The sequence below is a fragment of the Dama dama genome, chromosome X (assembly GCF_033118175.1).
Source record: "Dama dama isolate Ldn47 chromosome X, ASM3311817v1, whole genome shotgun sequence".
Lineage (NCBI taxonomy): Eukaryota > Metazoa > Chordata > Mammalia > Artiodactyla > Cervidae > Dama > Dama dama.
This window is the reverse complement of record NC_083714.1, coordinates 131,934,857-131,956,684: the sequence shown is the minus strand read 5'-3', so window position 1 is coordinate 131,956,684 and position 21,828 is coordinate 131,934,857. Positions and strand designations below refer to the sequence as shown.

General features: G+C 42.4%; 1 protein-coding gene across 1 annotated transcript in view; it reads left to right on the top strand.

Moving 5' to 3' along the window:
* PHEX (phosphate regulating endopeptidase X-linked) overlaps positions 1–21,828 on the top strand; it is a 199,095-nt gene that overhangs the window by 84,466 nt on the left and 92,801 nt on the right. Inside the window, exon 12 of the mRNA XM_061136653.1 lies at positions 6,591–6,692. Within this exon, the coding sequence (XP_060992636.1) occupies positions 6,591–6,692 (102 nt within the window). The remainder of the gene's footprint in view (positions 1–6,590; positions 6,693–21,828) is intronic.

Here is a 21,828-nt window from a genome sequence, read left to right as displayed (position 1 = left end):
TTTTTTTTCCAAATAAGAAGTAGGGGACACAGAGGGATCTGTCACCAGGAAGGCCCTGCAGGGTCTTGCTTGATTTCACCTCTTCTCAAAGCAGTGTTAGCATATAGTTGCAGCATGTGGGATCTTTTGTTGTGGTCAATGGACTCTCTCCTTGTGGCTCAGTAGTTGTGGCACATGGGCTCCAGATCACAGGGGCTCAGTAGTTGTAGCGTGTGAGCTTAGTTGCTCTGTGGCATGTGGGATCTTAGTTCCCATGTGGGATCTTAGTTCCCTGCCCAGGGATTGAATCCATGTCCCCTGCATTATAAGGCAGATTCTCAGCCACTGGACCACCAGGGAAGTCCCTGAGACAATTTTAATGCACTAAGATAGGAGAATCTCATTTTCAAAAACCTTTGCTGGCAGGGTAACAGGTGTATGTATATGCATATGGGACGCCCCCGTGTCTGGTGTCTGATGTAGAACACTACGGGAAAAATCTTGGAGTGTACAGAATGAAAAGGGGATCCCACTTTTAAATAACATTGTTTGAGGGAAAGAACTAAAAACTGCTTGGTATACTGACCAAATAAGCTGTATTTTCTCAGTGTGGGTCCATAAAATCTGAAATAAGTAGATGCTTAACAAAATGCTGCTTTCCCGGGAGGGCTCTTATGCTGAATGTAGCCAATTTTAACATGGTAACATTTAATTTTTATATGTTATATTTTGATTTTTAACTCTAAATAATATTTTCTATGGATATGTTCACCTTATGACTTCTACTTTAAGTGATTCCTATTAATGTTATATGCTGGCTGGTTGGGGCATTAGGTCAAGGTTTGGTGAAGAAATACTATTCCTGTCTTTTTTTTCCTTATTTAAAAATTACATCAGGCTTTTGCTGCCTCAGGGAACATGACTTGACTGAAGGCAATGTTATTATGTGATGCTGTAGAGTAGTCTAAAGTTAAAAATCAAAAGTGTTCAGTGATTTATCTTCCTAGTTCCAGCATACTGAAATCATTATTTTTCTTATTTGCGTTGATGTGCCAACCAATGACATTAATAACCTTCAAAGATTTCCCTTGTTCTTAAAGTCTGCTGGGGCAGTTCAGCACCATTTCTTAGAAAACATTGTACAATACATCTGTAGAGTGTGCAAAAAGAAAGAATTGCAAACCTATGATGAGACGTCTCAAGACTAGGACAGAGAACAACTGAGGCTTACAGGGAAAGACAAGAGGAAATTGATTACAGTTTCTCTCAGTATCGACGGGGATTAGTTCCAGGACTCCTGGCAGATACCAAAATCTGTGATGCTCAAGTCCCTTACAGAAAATGGTGTAGTATTTGCATATAACCTATGCATACCCTCGCAGATACTTTAAATCATCTCTAGGTTGCTTATAATACCTAGTACAATATAAATGCTATATAAATAGTTGTTGGTAGGCCGCAGATTCAAGTTTTGCTTCTTGGAACTTTGTGGAATTTTTTTTCCCCAAATATTTTCAATCTGAGCTTGGTTGAATCCATGGATGCAGAACTTGCAGATATAGAGGGCCGACTGTACTTGGGTTTTTACATCTGTAAGAGGACCACAGAAAGATTGAGTCATCAAAGCATGGCTTTAGGGAAGACAGAGGTGGTAAGAGGAGTGGAGGGATACGAGAAGGAAAGGAAGAGGAAGAAGGAAGATGCGTAGGTGTCAACTATTTGTCATTCTTCATCCCAGCAATACCTGATATCTTTTTACCACTTTATTTCCATTTGGGATGCCAATCAGCAAGGTACAGAGCTTTGAAAACCTATGCAAAATTCTTAAAACATTAATGAGTATGAAACCCATGGTTAACACCCAGGAATGGCCAGGGAGGGTCCTAAGAAACCAAGGTGGTTAAAGAGAAGTATTTGGAAGCACTCAGCATATTTTAATAATTTGTACATGTTTCATAAAAATGCTCCAAGAAGAAGACAGGCAAAATGACTTTAAGATTCACCAAGGAAATCCCCTTATTCAATTACATACATATATATATGTATATATATATGTGTGTGTGTGTGTATATATATATGTATATATATATATATATATATATATACGGAGAAGGCAATGGCACCCCACTCTAGTACTCTTGCCTGGAAAATCCCATGGATGGAGGAGCCTGGTAGGCTGCAGTCCATGGGGTCGCAAAGAGTCAGACATGCCTGAGCAACTTCACTTTCACTTTTCACTTTTATGCATTGGAGAAGGAAATGGCAACCCACTCCAGTGTTCTTGCCTGGAGAATCCCAGGGATGGGGTCGCACAGAGTCGGACACGACTGAAGTGACTTAGCAGTAGCATGCCAAGATGTCTTGACCTGGATCATGATTGTTTTGTTTTATTTGATTAACTAATTTTCAACTCTAATGGAAGCGGATTAGCTTTTGCACTCCTTACTCCAAATAAGGATATACTCAGCTTTTAATTCTTTAGGAGCTTTCTACTATGGCTGCATATTGGATAGCGTATTGAGAGGAAATCTTTCATTGCCCTCTTGTCCTTATCTGTGAATATCCCTCTTCCTACCAGTGTGTTCATGCTGCCAGGATGCATATAGCCCTGTGTGAAAAAAAGCAAACTTTTTAGAGAACTTCCCTTTTTGCAGAAGATCTTGTTCCTATTTCATGGAGAAAAGACATGCCATTCTACTAGGACTCTTGACCTTCCATCATCTCATCTATACATTCTTCTGCATTCCTGTCTATCATTTTATCCTTCTTGCCTCTCAAAATCCTGTCTCATGTCTAAGGTGAATCCTTCCATATATTCTCCAGATCCCATCCCTTTTTCCCTTCTCAGGGACCATACATGTCATTTTTTCTCTCCCATATTTTCAACCTTTTCCTCTTCACTGAATCCTTTCCACTGTGTGTGTATGTGTGTATTTTGAATTTTTTAAAGGACTTAGTTTTTTAGAGCAGTTTTAAGTTTATAGCCTGGGGAGGAAATTTTTCCCCCCTCTATCCTTCTAGGTTCTTGGCTGAGACCTCCCTATCATAAAAAGACAGACCAATAGGAGAAAAATGGAAGTTTGATAACCTGTATATCTCCTGCATACATGAAAGAGAGCCAGGGAAACTGAGTAACTCTCCGAAATGGCCCAAACCATCACCTTAAATACTATTTCCAGCTGAAGACTAAAGACGATGTTTGGGAGTAGGGTAGGGGGTGGGGGACAGTTAAGGACATTTATTGGGAAAAGCACAGTAAACAAAGGTATGGTTGTTATGCAGGCTTAATAACTTCATGTCTTCTCCATTGATATGAGTTTCTAGAGATTTAGTCAATTTGCTCTTCCTGATTAAGGGCGTGTGTGTGGTGTGTGTTAGTCTCTCAGTCGTGTCTGACTCTTTGCGACCCCATGGACTGAAGCCCACCAGGCTTCTCTGTGCATGAGATTTTCCAGAAAAAGATGCTGGAGTGGGTTGCCATTTCCTTCTCCAGGGGATCCCGGGTCTCCTGCTTTCTTATCTCTCCTTGCTATTCTTTGGAACTCTGCATTCAGATTGGCATCTTTCCTTTTCTCCTTTGCCTTTTACTTCTTTTCTCAGCTATTTGGAAGGCCTCCTCAGACAACCATTTTGCCTTTTTGCATTTCTTTTTCTTGGAGATGATTCTGATCACCGCCTCCTGTACCATGTTATGAACCTCCATCCATAGTTCTTCAGGCACTCTATCAGATCTAATTCCTTGAATCTATTTCTCACTTCCACTGTATAATCATAAGGGATTAGGTTATACCTGAATGGCCTAGTGCTTTTCCCTACTTTCTTCAATTTAAGTCTGAATTTTGCAATAAGTAGTTCATTATCTGAGCCAGAGTCAGCTCCTGGTCTTGGTTTTGCTGACTGTATAGAGCTTCTCCACCTTCGGATGCAAAGAATATAGTCAGTGTGATTTCTGTATTGACCATCTGGTGATGTTCATGTGTAGAGTCTTCTCTTGTGTTGCTGGAAGAGGGTATTTGCTGTGACCAGTGTGTTCTCTTGGCAAAACTCTATTAGCCTTTGCCCTGCTTGATTTTGTACTCCAAGGTCAAACTTGCCTGTTACTCCAGGTATCTCTTGACTTCCTACTTTTGCATTCCAGTCCCCTATGATGTAAGAGAGAGTAACAGTATAAAATGAAACAAAGTTAAATAATGTGTATACATGGGAATTGAAAGTCACTCAGTGGTGTCCGACTCTTTGCGACCCCATGGACTATATAGTTCATGGAATTCTCTAGGCCAGAATACTGGAGTGGGTAACCTTTCTCTTCTCCAGGGGATCTTCCCAACCCGGGGATCGAACCCAGGTCTCCTGCATCGCAGGCAGATTCTTACTGCTGAGCCACAAGGGAAGCAACATGGGAGAGACCTGGGAAAACTGAGCAACTTGCCAGAATGGCCATAGCCTTACCTTAAATACCATCTTCAGGGACAGACAAGATGTTGGGACTGAGGATCGTAAGTTATGGGACAACACTGGGAAAAGTGCTGTAAAGGAGGGTGATTGTGATGCAGATTTAAGCCGATGGCTTCTCCATTGATAAGACCTTCTGGAGATTCAGTCATCCTCATCTGTCAGGTACAGAGAGGGAGACACCCTTACAAATGGAGATTTCCCTTACAAATGAATAGATATTGCTTCAAAAGGGTAACTGCTATTTGGTTTTCAGGTCCCTTCTTCTGTCTTCAGTTCCTCCAAAAATAACCAGCTTAAAACAATTGATATGGGAAAGAGACATATTTTAGGGGGCAAATTTTGCTCCCCTACAGTGATGTCATAAAGACTTAGGGGTGCTGGTGACTGCAGAGGCAAAAGATCTAGTCCCTGATTTCCTTGTTTCAGCATCCTTCTGTGGTTTTCGGTTTGAAATGGTCCCTGCTGCATGTCTCTTGGTTTTCTTCTACCTTTCTGACGTTTTCCTCTGATTTGTGAGGAACATTTCCTCTGATTTATGAGTTCCTGGCCTCAGTACTGTCTTTACCTCTGAGGTCAGGTCCTGGCTCTGACCCTTCCTAGCTGGAAGAGCTGGGTGGAAGAGATCATGGGCTCTTTTGGCTCCTAATTTCCTCATCTGTAGCATAAGTGGCTTCTACACTGGTGAGTCTTCATCCTCACACATTAGAATCACCTGGGTGGGGGGGGGCGGGTGTTGAACCTTCCAGTGCTCAGCCCTCACCCTGTAACAATGACATCAGCATTGTTTAAATCCCTCCTAGTCCACCTTCCCTCCCCAAGATCCCAGTGTACAGACAACAGTGAGAACCAGTGACTTAATGATTTTAAAGGACCTTTGCTGTTCTGTCATTTCATATCTTCATTGTGCCCCAGTCTCAAGTTGAGATTTCTTTTCTTTTAATGTTTTTACTAAGTTGGGAAGAAATAGCTGTGAAGTACCCCCCTCCATCTGCTGTTTGTTCTTATTTACGTATGGTGGAACCCAGCCCATTGATTTCCAGCTCTCGTTCCCTTACAACTGTTATTGAACTGAAAACAGAGCTGAAAACTTATTAAACAGAAAAAAATCATTTTGAGCTCTGTGCTGACAATTCATTATAGAACCAAGGAAACATCTAAACTTCTTTCTAGAATTAATGCTAAAAATGGATTTACAACTCCATAGTCTCAAATGAAAATTTTCATTCTGGTGCCGAACCTAGTATTTTATTCTTTCTTGAGTATCCTATTAGGAAAACTGAAGCATCTTTGTAGGAAAGTGGAATTTCGATTGATTTGTACCCATAGACAGGCAGGGCCTCCCCAGATTGCTCCATGTGGGCTGCTGAAGTTAAATGTTAGCATCTCTCCCCCAGTCTTCTCTGTTGACCCACAAATGCTGGAGGAAAAGCCAGGGCAAACACATCATCGATGTGGGTGTGGTCGAACCCTTGGAACACTTTGCAACAGGTCTTTCAGAAGACAGAATTTCTGTAGCAGCCCCCTTTAGACCTACCATTTTAGACTTGAAATAACAGAAGACTTTTCAGAGCTGTCAGAGAGGAGAAGGTGAGTAGGAAGAGGACAGAGAACAGCCAAGCATTTGGTTTAACCCCTGGCACTAATGTAGAGAGAACTGGGGTCCTGATGTAAGTCTGCTTTATGTTGAGAAATATCCTTTAGTGTGCTGGCTCTCCTGCCTATTTCTCTGTTAACAGTATCTCTTTCAATGGTTCACTCACTTTCTTCTGCAATACCTGTCTGAAATGTGGAGCCCATGCTTGTTACCCTAAAATTCTTATTAGCTTACTGAAATTAGTTGCATCCTTGATAAGGGTGGACTCCTTTAGTAGCTACAGGTAAGTTATTAATCACAACCTATGGTGAATTCCTCTTCCCATATAATCCTTTTATGACCGGGCCATCACATTGTTCTTAAGGGAAGAAATGGTTAGTTTTCTTCTAGCAGTGGGGGAAAAAGGCATTTCCCTAAAAGAAGAAATTCTGCCAGAGCATGTAGTGAATCTGAAGGGAGCTTCTTTTCCACTGTGTTTAGCATTGGACTATTTATCGTGGCCCAGAAAACCTTGTCTGAAGCTTCTTGGTTTTGACCTGCTTCTTTGGGTATTTTCTTATAGATGGAGGAATTGATTGAGGGTGTTCGATGGGCCTTTATTGACATGCTGGAGAAAGAAAATGAGTGGATGGATGCAGGGACAAAAAGGAAAGCCAAAGAAAAGGTAAGGATTCCTTTGGATAAAAAAAAAATATGACTTTTGGTTTAATGGATTTTCATGCTCCCCATCAACTGTGTGGTGGATTTTTATATTGACTGAGCCATTGAATCCGAATGACCCCAGAGTTAGGTATCTGTTTTGTGATGAATATGGAGATTTTATTTCCAGGAGGTAAGAGAAAATAAAATCTGACTTACTTGAACTGCATTTTCAAACACCTTGTAATTCAACCTTTCCTTCTCTCCTAATTGCCGGCTGTAAGAGCCACATGGCTTGCTGCCCAGTGAATTTTGCCATTAAACCATCGTTGGCTATGGCAGAATGCAGAGCAGTGGGGAGCCAGGGGGAGCAGCTGGCAGAAGAGCCCTCAAGGCACAAGGAAGAAAAACCCATATTGGCCGTGTGTCCTTCTGCTCCATGCGCCATGTGTGCTTGTGTCCTCAGGCAGATACTTCACTGTAACCAAGCAGATCTACGTCCTGACCCATCATTTTGTGCAAATGATCCCAATAGCATGCTTATAAATGGTAGACCATTGTGTAGGAATACAAACATGTTTCCTAACAGAAGCAGACACTTGCTTGCCCTTGTAAAACTTTCTGGTACCATGCAGCAAGATAAAGGAATAAGTGAGAAAAGTAGCAGCAGCCTGGCTGTTTGAAAATAAAGAATGGGGCCCATCTTGAATTCTAGGTATTCTGATGGAGCTGGAGCTCACATGGATAGGCAATGCCTGCAACATTCTTAACAGAGGCTGCTCTTCTGCTTGGAGACTGCACTTAGGAGCATTTCTTCTTTAGGTCCATGGACCAGCTATAACTTTCCAGGCCCCTTCTTAGCAAGGTCTGACGCAGTGGATTGAGGGTGCAGTCTGAACATTTGTGATTGTAACCAGTCTCCCTGGTGATTCTTATCCTTTGGCAGGCCTCAGGAACACTGCTTAGAGTCATACTGATTCATGGTGAGCAAAACATTTTTTTGCGTTATGGTCAAGGGACAAAGGGGGAAAGGGTTTTCAGAGCGGGGAAACGACTCTGTATGATACCATAATGGTAGTTACATATCAGTGTACATCTGTCCAAACCACAATGTAAACTGTGAACTCTGGGTGATAACGATGTGTCAATGCGGGTTCATTGATTACGATGGATGTCCTACTCTGGTGGGGGATATTGATAATGGGGGAGGTTGTGCATATGTACTGGCTGGCCGCTATGTAGGAACTCTGTACTTTCTGCTCAATTTTGCTATGACCCTAAAACTATTCCTTGGACTTCAAGGAGATCAAACTAGTCAATCCTAAAGGAAATCAGTCCTGAATATTCATTGGAAGGACTGATGCTGAAGCTGAAGCTCCAATACTTCGGCCACCTGATGCGAAGAACTGACTCCTTAGAAAAGACCCTGATGCTAGAAAAGATTGAAGGCAGCAGGAGAAGGGGATGACAGAGGATGAGATGGTTGAATGGCATCACCAACTCGATGGATATGAGTTTGAGCAAGCTCTGGGAGTTGGTGATGGACAGGGAAGCCTGGCGTGCTGCAGTCCATGGGGTTGGAAATAGTTGGACACAACTGAGTGACTGAACTGAACTAAAACTACTCTACATAATAAAGTCTATTTAACAAAAAAAGAGGATACCATTCTGGGAATGCTTAGCCTGGTTGAAATGAGAATGTGCCGAAGTTTAGCACAGATATTTTCTAGAGCTTTAATACTCCTAAGATGAATAAACACTGCCATAGATATTTTTGTCAATAGACATGAAAAGCCTGTTTAGTGTTTATAGTGAAGAAAGAACTTGCTGGGGGAGGAAGGGGGCAGTGGTGTTGGAGGAAGACGGAGGGTGAGTTTGATTGTTTTTTCCTGTTTGAGAATCTGTCACATCTGTCTGAAGTCAGGTTAGGCACATGATGATGAAGGCAGGAGGAGCACACGGGCTGGGATGAGAAGCTCTCCAGATGGTTGATGAAACTTTTTGCACCAACATGTCATTGTTGTTTGAAGGCTTCGTTTAGTTCCTGGGCTAGCTTATGATATCTGAAACAGAGCATGTCTTACACTGGGCAGTTGAGAGCACAGCAGAGTGGGAGCTCTTGATCCTAGTCTGAACTGTTGTGGACTGAGAGTCACTGGTGTGGAGGGTGGGTTGGAGTGGGGTGTGTGGGTTATGAATGGCTAGATACCAAGGGAATGCTCTGGGGACCACAGTCAGTTCTTTGAAAAGTATGACTGGTGATTGCCTTATGGGTTGTCTTTGGGGTTGTGTAAGGGAGTGGTTGTCTTATAGTTGGGCCCTCTGGGCAAGTAGTCATGGGTCCTTCTTGAAGGAGGATTATTCTCAGTCATTCTAATATTAGACACATTCTTGTTCACCCTCTGAGTTGCTCTCCAGTCTTATATTTTATTTCAAGGACAACCCTCACCTTTTCTTCTGAAAGTACTCTTTGAACACTCTGCTGTCTTTGAGCTGAGTTCAGCCTGGCAGGAACTCACACTAGTTCCTCAACAGGTGCAAATATCAAAGGTAGTTGTCCTGTTGGATGACACCAGGTTCCTGGAGCATATCTTGAATTTCAGAGCTCAGAGCAGTTCCTTTAATTAAAGGCAAGAAAGAAGGAACATTGTCTAAGAATTTCCAGCAATTTTCCAAGGCAGGTCTGGCTCTGGACCCCAGAAGATGAGATTTTCTTTTCTAAATTAAGTGAACCTGCAGATCTGGCAATGACCTCTGGGTGGAGCTCGTAGAACTCATAAAGACAACATTTAGGAAGCTGAAGGCTTTTATGCAGCTTTCTTGCTTTGGGGTTGTTTTTGAAAAATTATTCTTTTTCTTGTCTTTTTGCTATGCTGTCCTCAATTTGATTGCCTTTTAATAGTCAACAAGAAAGAAGAGGCTCTACCTAATCATGCCTTGAATCTTAGTTGGAAATCTCTGACTATCTTAGGGGCTTTGTCTTTCTGATACTGAGTAGCCCCTGCATTAAGACAGGATTTGCCTGCATCTGAAGTGGAGGTGAATAATTTGCCTGCTCTTCCTGGTATGACTTGGCACTGTTCTTTGGGCATGTGTTGTATGCAGTATATCACCCAGGCGGAAGATTTCTCATCAATAATAGTGCCCACACTGGGCCAATGCTGAGTCACTTGGCAACCCATTGGGAAAGCTGGAAAAATGTTCTGATTTGTGATGGGGAGAAGCTTTTCTTTCCTTCACAATCAGGCTCTGGGCTGCAGCTAATTACAGTGCCTCATAAGGGATGTTGACCTCAGCATTCCCCAGTGACCTGCCTCCTGAGCGGGGAGGGTCCAGATGCCTAACACCTTGGCTTTTGTGGTGGTTACTCCAGTCTCAGAACAGAAGCGTGGGGCTGTGGCTTTGTGTGCTCTTTGCTAAGGGTGATCACTGTAAAATATAAACAAGGAAACCTCTGCTTCCGTGAATGAAGGATGGGTTTATTATCTCAGTCACCCTGCCTTTCCACTCAGGAGGTCACGAGTGGTTTTGTGTTGTGAAACCAATAGTGTAGGTTTCAAACTGGAAATTTAATCTGGTCAAATAAGTACCAATTTTTGTTTAGGATTCTATGTTCCCTGCAAGCATATGTTCTTATTATAAACAAGCAGCAAAGGACTGGAGGCCAGCTAATTTTTTCCGGCTGTCATAGCTGTTGAATGAGTGTAAGATGAAACAAATTACTTCGGGGGCGTCTTCTAGAAGATTTGCTTTTTCCAGAACAGAGTAGGAGAATCACAAGGTCACCCCACTACATATTGTTTGTGAGGCCTGCAGGAAGGGATGTAGCACTGCCTTTGGCTGCTCTGGAGGCGGGAGCCAGGCTTGTGCAGGTGAGCCCTGTGTCAGAGCAGGAGGAACTTGACTGACCTCCAGCTGGATTCAGTTCTGCAGCCAAAAGCTGGTTTCTTTGTAAATATTTGTTTGTGCTCTTTACCCCTGCAAATTTTGCTTGCCAGACCACCACCCTTGGAGAAAAAGACCCTGGGGGAACTCCTAGGACTGCAGCATCCTCAGGAGGCTGTGAGTGGCTTTAATTTTAGCCATAGCAGATACAGAGGGTTCCCAGGAAATCTGTCTCATGGTCCCATCGATATGAGCATGTGACTCCCAGACACATGCTCTGGGCACGGTGGGAAGAGTTTTCCTACAGAGAGCCAAATAGAAGTTGAGCTCACGTCTTTGGCTTTGTCTGTGTTGGGGAGGGAAAATAACCTTTCCTTCCATCCTTCTAAGTTCTTACCTGGGGTCCATATAACAACAACAACAAAATAGATTTAACACAAGAAAAACAAACAGAAGTTCACTAACATGTATATCTCATACACATGTGAGAGAAACTCAGAAAAATGAGTAACTCAGAGAAGTGGCTTAGAACTCTGGCTTGTGTGTCACCTAAAACGAAGAACAATACATTTGTAGAGAAATAGGAAGAAAAATAGGTGAAGGACTGGGAAGCGTGGCATATTGTAGTCCATGGGATTGTAAAGTGTTGGACATGACTGAGCGACTGAACAACAAGAGAAGGAAAAAGGGAAAGTAGTTTTAGGCTTCCAAAAGTGGCAGATGGTGGGAATGTAAATACATGCGAAAATTAATGGTAGATACAGGCTAGTTAGTAGACTGTTATATGGAGTCTTCTGCTGCTGTCTTCAGGCCTACAGTGTCTCAAGTTGTCTCAGTGATTCCCTCTTGTCCTCCCTGGTAGAGACGGGAGGAAGAACATCTTTAGAAAAGTTATGTCCTTTTAGGCAAATTGGGAGAGGGCAGGAGCTTTTCTTATATCTGTTGCTTCTCAATTGCCTAGTTGCCTTCAGCTCAAAATAATTTTTATGTCAAAGAGGCATATTTTGGCGTGTAAGTCTGGTTTCCTTTATCTTTAGTCTCTGCCCAGATCTATTTATTGGAATTACCCTAGGTATATCCAGCCTTTTTGGTCTTCCCAGGTGGCTTAGCAATAAAGAATCCGTCTGCTAAACAGGAGACGTGGGTTCGATCCCTGGGTTGGGAAGATCTCCTGGAGAAAGAAATGGCAACCCACTCCAGTATTCTTGCCTGGAGAATCCCCATGGACAGAGGAGCCTAGCGGGATACAGTCCATGGGGTTGCAGAGAGTCAGACATGACTTAGTGACTAAAGAGCAACAACAACAAATAGTCTTTACCACCCATGCGGGTGTCCTGCCCACATCCAAGCCCAGTGATTCCCAGGGTGTGCTTCTAGACCACCAGCAGCAGCCTCACTGAGGACTCATTAGACATGCGGATTTTCAGGACCACCCCAGACCTGGTAAGCTGGGGGAGGGGAACCCTCTGCCCTTGCCATTACCATTTCACTGCTCATCTGTCTGACTTCAGCTGCCAGCATCTGTATTTCCCGGACAACTTTGTCTTCCCACTGGAGTGTGCTAGGCCGCTCCCACAGAGGGCTCAGCGGACTGGGGAACTGATGATTGATGTGATTGATGGGGGTTGCCACAGCCCCTTCCTCCCTTGAATGTCCTCTGAGCTCGCTCCCGCTGGCTCCATGAGATAGGCTTAGTGGAGTGTGTGTCTTTCTTCATGGACTTCACTTCCTCTCGTAGTGTTTGGTGTCTCTTTCATGTCCCAGATGAACTGCTTGCAGTTTAGTCCTTGTCTTGGGATCTACACCTGGGGGCTTCCCACCTAGGAGACAGCCTCTGGGGTGTGACTTTTCCCATCCTCTCTCTCCTTAAGTTGACAGCACATGTCGCTGCATCCGGATGCTAATACCGCTTCAGTACATTCAGTCCTGCAGATGTATCCAGAACCGACAGTGGGCCAGGTACTGGACTCGGAGCTGCAGATTCGGAGATGAGCTGTTGTTTGCACCCTTCTAGGAGAGCACAACAATGATAGGGATTCCGAGACGACGGGGAAAAGTGTTCATGTGATGGAGACACAAAGCGATCCTGCAGGTCTAGAGGAGGAATCTCTGAGCCCACACAGCCTGAGTGAGGGCACTGACATGGGGAGTGCCCATGCTTCCACCTTTGTCCCCTGTCACAGCCCTCGTTCCTGCCACCAGGGAGCATGGCTGCTTTGGCTCTTCTTTCCTTATCAACCTCAACAACTTTGCCTCCAGCTGTCACTTTCCTTTGCTACCTTCACTCCTGCCTCATCTCACATATTCCTTTTAAATTGCTTTGTGGAAGAAAAGGAAGGGAAGGGCTTTTGTCAAACTGTCTCCTGCTCTTGCCTGTGACAGATTCAAGCCTGTGTGCGTAGGTGCTTAACATTGCCATCACGCCGGTTTGTGCATCCACTCCGGTTCTCGCCCAGGAACACACAGGGACTGACAAAATGGCAGGTGAACCATCTTTTGGTCTCCCCCCACCTCCCCTGGGTCACGGGCTCACACTGGCTACCACCTTGAGCTTGCTGACGCTCTCTGGCTCTGTGTCTCACTGACTCTCTCACGTGCACAGTCAGGCCAAGTAGTGGCTTTCCCACTTGTCCCTTCTCTGCCTCACTGGCCCCAACAGAAAGTACAGTACAGAAGCCTTCAGACTCTGGAGAAAGACTGCTGTGGCTCAGAGCCCATGCCTACCACTTATTAGCTGTGGGATGACTTAACCTTTCCAACCCTCAGTTTTCACATCTGTAAAATGGTGAGTTGAGTACGTACCTCAGAGATTTGTCATAAGGAGTTAATATACCTAAAGTAGTTAGAAGAGTGCCTGGAACATGAAAAAGACTCTCCAAGTGTGCTCAGCTGTGTCTTCCAAACTGCTGTCCTGAGCAGGAGGGGAGACTTTGGCCGCACTGGCTGCTGAGAGGTGGGAAATTGGGTTCTGTGTGTTTGGGCTGTTGTGTTTCCCTCTGAGGGCCCTCCTAACCTTTAGATGCTTTAATGCTTTTTTTTCAGAATGCTGTCCTCTGTAGTCCCTTCAGGGCACTTAATAGTGAGCAGCCCCTCCTGAGAGGGTGATGCTTTTTCTCTGTAGATTTTAGATTTTCTTGTTTTGAACAAGTTCAGTGTTTGTGATACACCTTTTAGATACAAAAGCAAATATTTGGTGTAAGTAGTAGCTTGCTGCAAGGGCTTCCCAGGTGGCTTGGTGGTAAAGAATCCACCTGCCAAGTAGGAGATGTGGGTTCGATCCCTGAGTTGGGAAGATTCCCTGGAGAAGGGCATGGCTACCCTCTCCATGGACAGAGGAACCTGGTGGGCTACAGTCCAGCGAGTCACAAAGAGTTAGGCATGACTGAGTGACTAAACAGCAGCAGCAGTAGTTTGCTGCACATGGTTACCAGAGGAATATTATACCTGATACCTTGTTGGAGTGAGGTTACTTTAATTGGGTTTTGGTGTTCTACATAGAGCCTTGTGGAAATGTTGTTTTGGACAGTGTTAGGTGCCATTGGTTCTCATACTTGAGTTTCAGTGGCACCCCCTGGAGGGCTTGTTAAAACCCAGATGGCCAAGACTTACCCCCAGAGTTTTCAGTAGTTCTGCCCTGAGTGAGTACTGGGACACTCAGAACCCACCCAGGCCACCCACTCCACTGTTGCTCCAGCTTCTAAAATAGTCCTTCCTGTTATGGATACGAAGGTTCCTTCTTGGGCACTTCCACCCCTAGACTTCACGTCTGTCCCCAGGAGCTCTGCAGAATATACCTTCCACATGAAAGCCCTTCCAGTGTTTGAAGATGTTTAAATGTTTTCCTGTATCAGACAGAATGTCTCTCATGTTCCTCATTAAAATAATAAGCCTAATATACCAGGTAGATGTTGTAAATGCTTCACAAATATTAACTACATCAAAACCATGATGCCTGTATGAGATTGCTCAGGTTGTTTCATTTTACAGGTGAGAAAACTGTGGCACAGAGAAGGCAAGCAAGCTTGCTCAAGGTCACACAGCCAGTAGGTGGAAGAGCTGGAGCTCAATCCCTGGCAGTCTGGTTTCAGAGTCTGTGCTTTTATCCACAGGGCCATTGGGTCTCTAAGTATGGTCCCCAGGCTGGCAGCATGGACATCACTTAGGAACTAGCTGAAAATGCAGATTCTTGGCCCCACCCCAGATCTATAGAATCAGAAACTCTGGGAGGAGACCTAAGAACCTGCGTTTTAGTAAGCCCTCTGGGTGATTCCGAAGCTGCTGGAAGTGTGGGATTCACTGCTCTCTGCTGTGGTTCTGATGCCTCATCCTGCTGGCTGTGCTCCAGCTTTTCAACATCTTTTTTGAAAGCTCAAGTTCAAAGCTGAACACAATATTCTAGATATGGTCCAACTCGCATGGCACAATGGGAATATTATTACTGCCTTTGTTTTGCATACAAATTATATTGGAAATCGGAAGTTTATATTATGGCTATCTTTTCCCCTCAGTCATGTCACTGTTGGCTCATAACGAATTTACAGTCAGTTAATTTCTAGGTCTTTTTTTTTTAATCCCACAAGAAGTGTCGTTAAGCCCTGTTGCTCCCGTCATAAGCTTGGCATTTTGTTTAAACCCTCATCCCAGAACTTTACATTAATTTATATTAAAAATCCATTTAGCTTTGGTCATGGCTCTGGTTTTTAAAAAGTGTATGTTTCTGAATCTCCTGTATGTTTATTATTTTTGCTGCAAAAATCTATGCTTGTTAAGGAAAATCTTGAAGGTAGAGTATAACAGTAGAAAGAAAATCATTGCTAGTGCCATCACACGAACATAACCACTGGTAACATTTTGGTATATCACTTTGTATTTTTTCTCTATGCATAGACTTGAAAAATGCTGTATATATAAATTTGATTCTTTCTTTTTTCTCTCTTATATTTTAAGCATTTCTTTTGTTACTGCATAGTCTTTATAAAAGAATTTTCACTGTTATTGCATAGTCTTCCAGTGGTTATATAGGAGATCACTTAAATATTTCTCCATAGTTGGGTATTTAGGTTGTGCTATTATTGATATTACTATGATAAACATCTTGTGCATAATGCTTTCCCCCCAAACCCCCCAAATTTAGGATAAATTCAATAGAATGGCATCTTGAAAGACCTTTAAAAATCTCAAATTTGTTATTCAGTGTCTCTACCTTTATAGCATTCATAATTTAGTAAGTCCACTTTTTTTTTCATCTGCACTATGCATACAGCTTGTGGGATCTTAGTTCCTTAACCAGGGATTGAACCTGGGATCATGCAGTGAGAGTGCCAAGTCCTAACCACTGAACAACCAGAGAAGTCCCAGATAAATCCACTTTTTGGTTTGATTGTTTTTCTGGGTTATTAATGAGCATTCTCACACAATAGGACTGGAATCTCACTACTCATTCATCCTTTGGAGTCTTTCGATTTATCTATTGAGCAGATTCATAGAAAACCTGCTCTGTGGCAGGTCTTTTGTTAGATGCCTATCAGTTGACTAACCAATGGATTTTTAGTCCAGTTATTCTACTTTGAACAGTTTCATGGAACTGTCATCTGATTTATCCATTTTGCCTGCAAGGAGATCGAAAGACATTTTAGCAATGCCTTGATATGATCCAATTACACTATATTTGGGTGTTCTGTGATTTTCTGCTTTATTGTTCTGTTAAAAAAGTGGGAACTTGAGGAAATTGAACATTCATTGGGCTCCCATTCCTTTTTCGGTTCTGTGTTATCCTCAGTGGAGATTAAATCAGTCTGTGAGTTACAGCCAGCTCTTCAGACTCCCAAAATGAGAAATCTCCATTTTACTTCCCAGCCAAATAACTGGAAGCACTCAAATCCTGTTGAGTCTGTCTTCCAAACAGCCTTCAAATCTTGACCATTTCTGTCCCATAGTTCTTTTCTCCCCTAGCTTTGCCTCCTTTTTCCCTTTTTTAATTGAGGTAAAATTCACATAACATAAAATTAAGCATTTTAATGTGTACAACTCAGTGGCATTGAGTACGTTCACAATTTTGTGCAACCACCACCTCTGTCTAGTTCCAAAATGTTGTCATCATCCTCTTAAAACTTTTAAGGAGGGAAGTCATGTTGGGTTCTGAACACACAGGAATGAACCAGCGACCACAGTTCTTCCCTTCCAGGGGTCAGTTCAGTTCCGTTTCAGTCACTCAGTTGTGTCTGACTCTTTGCGACCCCATGGACTGCAGCACGCCAGGCCTCCCTGTCTATTACCAACTCCCGGAGTTTACTCAGACTCATGTCCAACTAGTCGGTGATGTCATCCAACCATCTCATCCTCTGTCATCCCCTTCTCCCACCTTCAATCTTTCCCACCATCAAGGTTTTTTCAAATGAGTCAGTTATTCACATCAGGTGGCCAAAGTATTGGAGTTTCGGCTTCAGCATCAGTCCTTCCAATGAATATTCAGGACTGATTTCCAGGGGTCACTTCAATGCAATAATCTGTATTTGGCAGGTAGAGTTTTTCAGTTATAAATAAACACTATGATGTTAAGAGAGGACAGGAAAGACCTATCAGAAATGCTAAAATGGTTTGTTTTTCTCCTTCTGAGGCTATAAGTGGGGGAGTGGACTAAAAAGGATGAGATGATGTATATCTGTTTTTAAGGCTTTAAAAGTTTTAAAAGCTTCCCTGCCTTTTTTTTTTTTTTTTCTTGGCCATGCTGTGTGACATTTGGGATCTTAGTTCCCCAACCAGGGATCAAACCCATGCCCCCTGCATTGTGAGTGTGGGGTCTTAACCACTGGACCACTGGGGAAGTCCCAATGTCCCTTCACTTTTATCCATGAAACTGATTTATTGAAGAAATTGTGCTATTTGTCTGGAAGAATTTTCAGCACTGTTGGCTGATGATATACTACTCTTATCTTTTAACATGTTCTTCTGTCCCTCGCATTTCCTGTAAATTGGGGGTTTAATCTAGAGGTTTGATTAGATATAGGTTCAATTTTCTTTTGGCACAAGACTTCATGAGCAGTGTTGTGTGCCTCCTATGCAGCCCACCAAGAGGCACATGGTGCTGTTTTGTCCCACTTCCAAGGAAAAGGTTGATTAGTGGGTTCAAGAATTGTCAGATCAATCCTTCATTTTTAACTTACCAATCACCCTTTCATGATAGGCAGTGGTCCTCTTTCTTGACTGTACCTTCACATCACTCTTGTGGAGCTTAAAAAATCCAAATGCTCAGGCCACCCCCCAGACCAATGAGCTCAGACTCTCTGAGGGTGGGACCCAGGCATCAGTACTTAAAGTTCCCCAGGAGGTACAAATATGCAGCCAGAGTAGAAAACTGCTCTTTAAGTCATTTAAGTGATCGTTGGTACAGTGCATAGATACATGAGTTCAGTAGGAATTGCAGTGGGTGACTTTCCAGTTCTGTCATTCTTTCTGCATTTATTAGCTGAAATATTTCTATAAAAAAGATTTTTCTCTCATAAACCACTTGATTACACTGACATACAGCTTATACTGATATAAACAGCCAAAAGGCAGCATACATGTCTTTTTATTTATGGATTTTCACGATGAGTTAGTGCCTTACTATTTCCAAAGGTACCAAAGGAGTTTCGTTTTTAAATATCATGATAAACTCAGGGAAAGTGAAAGTGTTAGTCACTCAGTTGTGTCTGTCTCTTTGCGATCCCATGGACTATAGCCCACTAGGCTCCTCTGTCCATGGACTTCTGTAGGCAGGAATACTGGAGTGGGGTGCCATTTCCTCCCCCAGGGGATCATCCCAACCTAGGGAATGAACCCGGGTCTCCTGAATTGCAGGCAGATTCTTTACCATCTGAGCCACCAGGGAAGCCCAGACTCAGGGAATTTTATGTATTTGGTCCATTTAGATTCATTACAATCATTATTTTTTAGCTCAAGCTGTCCCATTTTGGCCAACTTGAATATTTTACTTTAGAGACTTTTGACATGACTCCAGTTGTTTCTCCATGTCCATCTATTCCCCTGCCATCTTGTCTTTGACTCTAGTTGTTTCTGATAGCATCTTTGTTCCCTGACACAAGATATCCTCTTTAATGTTTGATTTCTATTTAATCACAGACTGTTTTGAATAATTTATAAATCATTGCCTTAATTAGTTCTACCAATGAGCAATATATTAATTTTTTGTTATTGTCATTGTTATGGGAGAGGGGAGAGACTCATTACCAAATTGAAATATAGAGTTTCAGTAACAAGCAGATTTGCAGAAGTTTGAGGGAGAAGTTTATGTGAATTATCATTTGTAAGTGGATATACATGTAATATATTCTATGATGTTTGAAAATTTTTGCTGTGTTGTATTCTCATCAAGAATATAAAGAAGTATATAACTAGTGCATGACCCTGCCATACATTAAAAAAAATTAATGTGAGTATCAAGAAATAGAACCTTTAACAATGGAACTGTGTTAACAGATGAAACTTGCAATAGTAAATATTCAAAAAATCTTAACAATATGAACAAGCAGTAATAGTTTAAATGTGGTACTGTAACAGTGTTTAATGTTTAAGTGTAATATTAAGGGTTATTTTGGTTTGTGGGATTTATTGGTTGTAGGACTTTGAAAGAAATTGGAACATGCTGTGATAGCCTCAGACTGAAATTCCAGAGGCCCAGGGGAGAGAGCTGCTTTTTAAAAATTATGAAGACTATTTATTACTTTTATTCATGGGATGGAGCGGGGGAGAGGTTTAATGCCTGTCTTTATTCCTTTTTGGTCCAAATGCAAATTGAGTATGTTAGGAATTCACTTGTTAACAAATACATGTTTAGTTTGGTTTGATAAGAAGAATCAGTTTTGATATATTGGTTTTTAATTTCATGGGAAAACAGTTCATTAGAGATGTTTGAGTTCTCTGTGTTTATTTTGTGATGCTTCTTCTCTTTGGCCTAAGATGAAACTAATAGCCACGACGTGTCTATTTATCTGCTATGTCTGGGACTGTGTCTGCTGCTGTCAGCGGCTCCCCTCTTATCTGGCTGCTGGCCCTGCTCCCTCAGTTGTACGGGAATGGCAGTTCCATTAATAACCCGAGGGCCGGACAGGCAGACAGTGGAAAACGGGTGAAGAGAGAGAGATTGTATTTAACCTGGTGTTCTGAGTTGTCATTTTCTAGACCCTAGCACAGCTGGGTAAAGGCGGGCTTGAGGGTGTGATAGCAAATCCACTTCTGACAGAATCTCACTGATGAGCTGGAGAAACAACCTGATACCAGGAGAAGAAAGAGTAAAAGAAACTGGGAAAAAGGTAAAGATTTGGGGTTGGAAAAGTTGGAGGAAGCAGTGGTAGGAAGAAATGGCACAACCAAAGTATTCTGATAGAGGTGCTGACAGCTGTGCAAAATCAATTTCATTTTGATTAAAAATTTTTTAAAATTAATTTATTCTGTATTATTTTCCACTTTTAATTAATTAGTTAATTTTTTGGCTGTGCCACACAGCTTGCAAGATCTTAGTTCCCCCACCAGGGATTGAACCCAGGTCATAACAGTGGAAGTGCTAAGCCCTAACCAATGGAGCACCAGGGAATTCCCTCATTTTGATTTGAAATATTTATCATTCTTGACATTTCAAATGAGCAAAATTCCTTACCGGAAAAAAAAAAAAAAAAAGGATTTTATGGGAGGATTGGTTCCTCATAGAGAATTTTGGGGTTTTGTTCTGTTTTGATTCTGGATCTGTCAATTGGCCAGAGGGAAGAGAGCAGGTTTTAGTTTTCTTTGTGTGGGGAGAATGACTCACCTACCGCAGTGGTCTATGTTTGGGTTATCGACTGCTGTGTAACAAACCACCTCAAAACCTGCTGGCTTCAAGCACCAAGTATTTTATTATCTCTCATGGTTCTCTGTGTTGACCGGGGCTCAGATAGGTGTCTCTGGCTGGTCTCATCTGGAGTGTGTCAGGGAGATGCAGTTAGACGGTGGCTATGGCTGAACACCTGAGGTGGCTTCTTTATTCATGTCTAACGCCTCAGTGTTCCTTATGGGGCGTCTTTCTCCAGAAAGGGCAGTGTGGTGCTCTTAGTCTCCAAGAGGCAGGAAGCAGAAACTGACAGTCTTCTGAAGTTCTGGTCTTAGAAGCCCCAGAATGTTTCTTGTGTTACATTCTTTTGGTCAAAGTCAGGGACACAGCCAGTTCATATTTGAGGGCAGGAGAAAGACTCCATCTCTTGATATGAGGACCAGGGAGGGAAGCCATGGTTGGCAGCCGTCTTTGGCCACTGCCTACCTACAATCTATATCCTTTGCCTCTCTCATCTGTGTTCAGTTTTTCACTGTTTACAATAGAGAATTTTGAACTACCTTTACCTGCTCTTTAACACCTGACCCCCAACTATCATTAAAATTTCCCCCTGTTTTCCTGTTAGATTGGTTAACTTGTTTCATATTACTGACTTATTCTTTTCCTAGTTCAAAACCAGCATATATTAACACAGTGACTTAGAGAACTGTTTGAGTAAACCTAATTATTGTCGAACTGTGATACAGAAAGGATTCAGCCTCAGTCTGTGGAAACTTCCTGCATAGGTATAAGAAATACCTGCTACATGTTAGGGCCCAGAACTGGACTAAGTCCGAAGGGACCCAACCCCATCCTAGTAGACAAATCATTTTTCCCAGTTTTACATTTGAGTTTCTTAGTAAATAAACTTAATTTTCAGTATAGACACTCTTGACACTGACTCCCTGTACTTTATTTTATTTTTGGTTGCCCTGGGACTTTCTCTAGTTGTGGTGAGCGGGGGCTACTCTTCATTGTGGTGTGTGGGCTTCTCTTTGTGATGGCTTCTCTTGTCATAGAGCATGGGCTCCAGAGCACATGGGCCTAGTTGCCCTGAGGCATGTGGGATCTACCCAGACCAGGGATGGAACCCATGTCCCATGCATTGGCAGGCAGGTTCTTAACTGCTGGACCACAGGGAAGTCCTGTACTTTTTTTTTTTAAATTGAAGTGTGGTTGATTTATAATATTCTGTTAGTTTCAGGCATACAGAAAAATGATTCAGTTACACATATTTTTCCAGATTCTTTTCCACTATAGGTTATTTTAAGACACTGATTATAGTTCCCTGTGCTGTACAGTAAATCTTTTTTGTTTATTTTGGGCTTCCCTGGTGGCTCAGACAGTAAAGAATCTTTTTTTTTTTTTTTTAAATTTTTATTATTATTATTTTTTTTTCCAGTGGGTTTTGTCATACATTGATATGAATCAG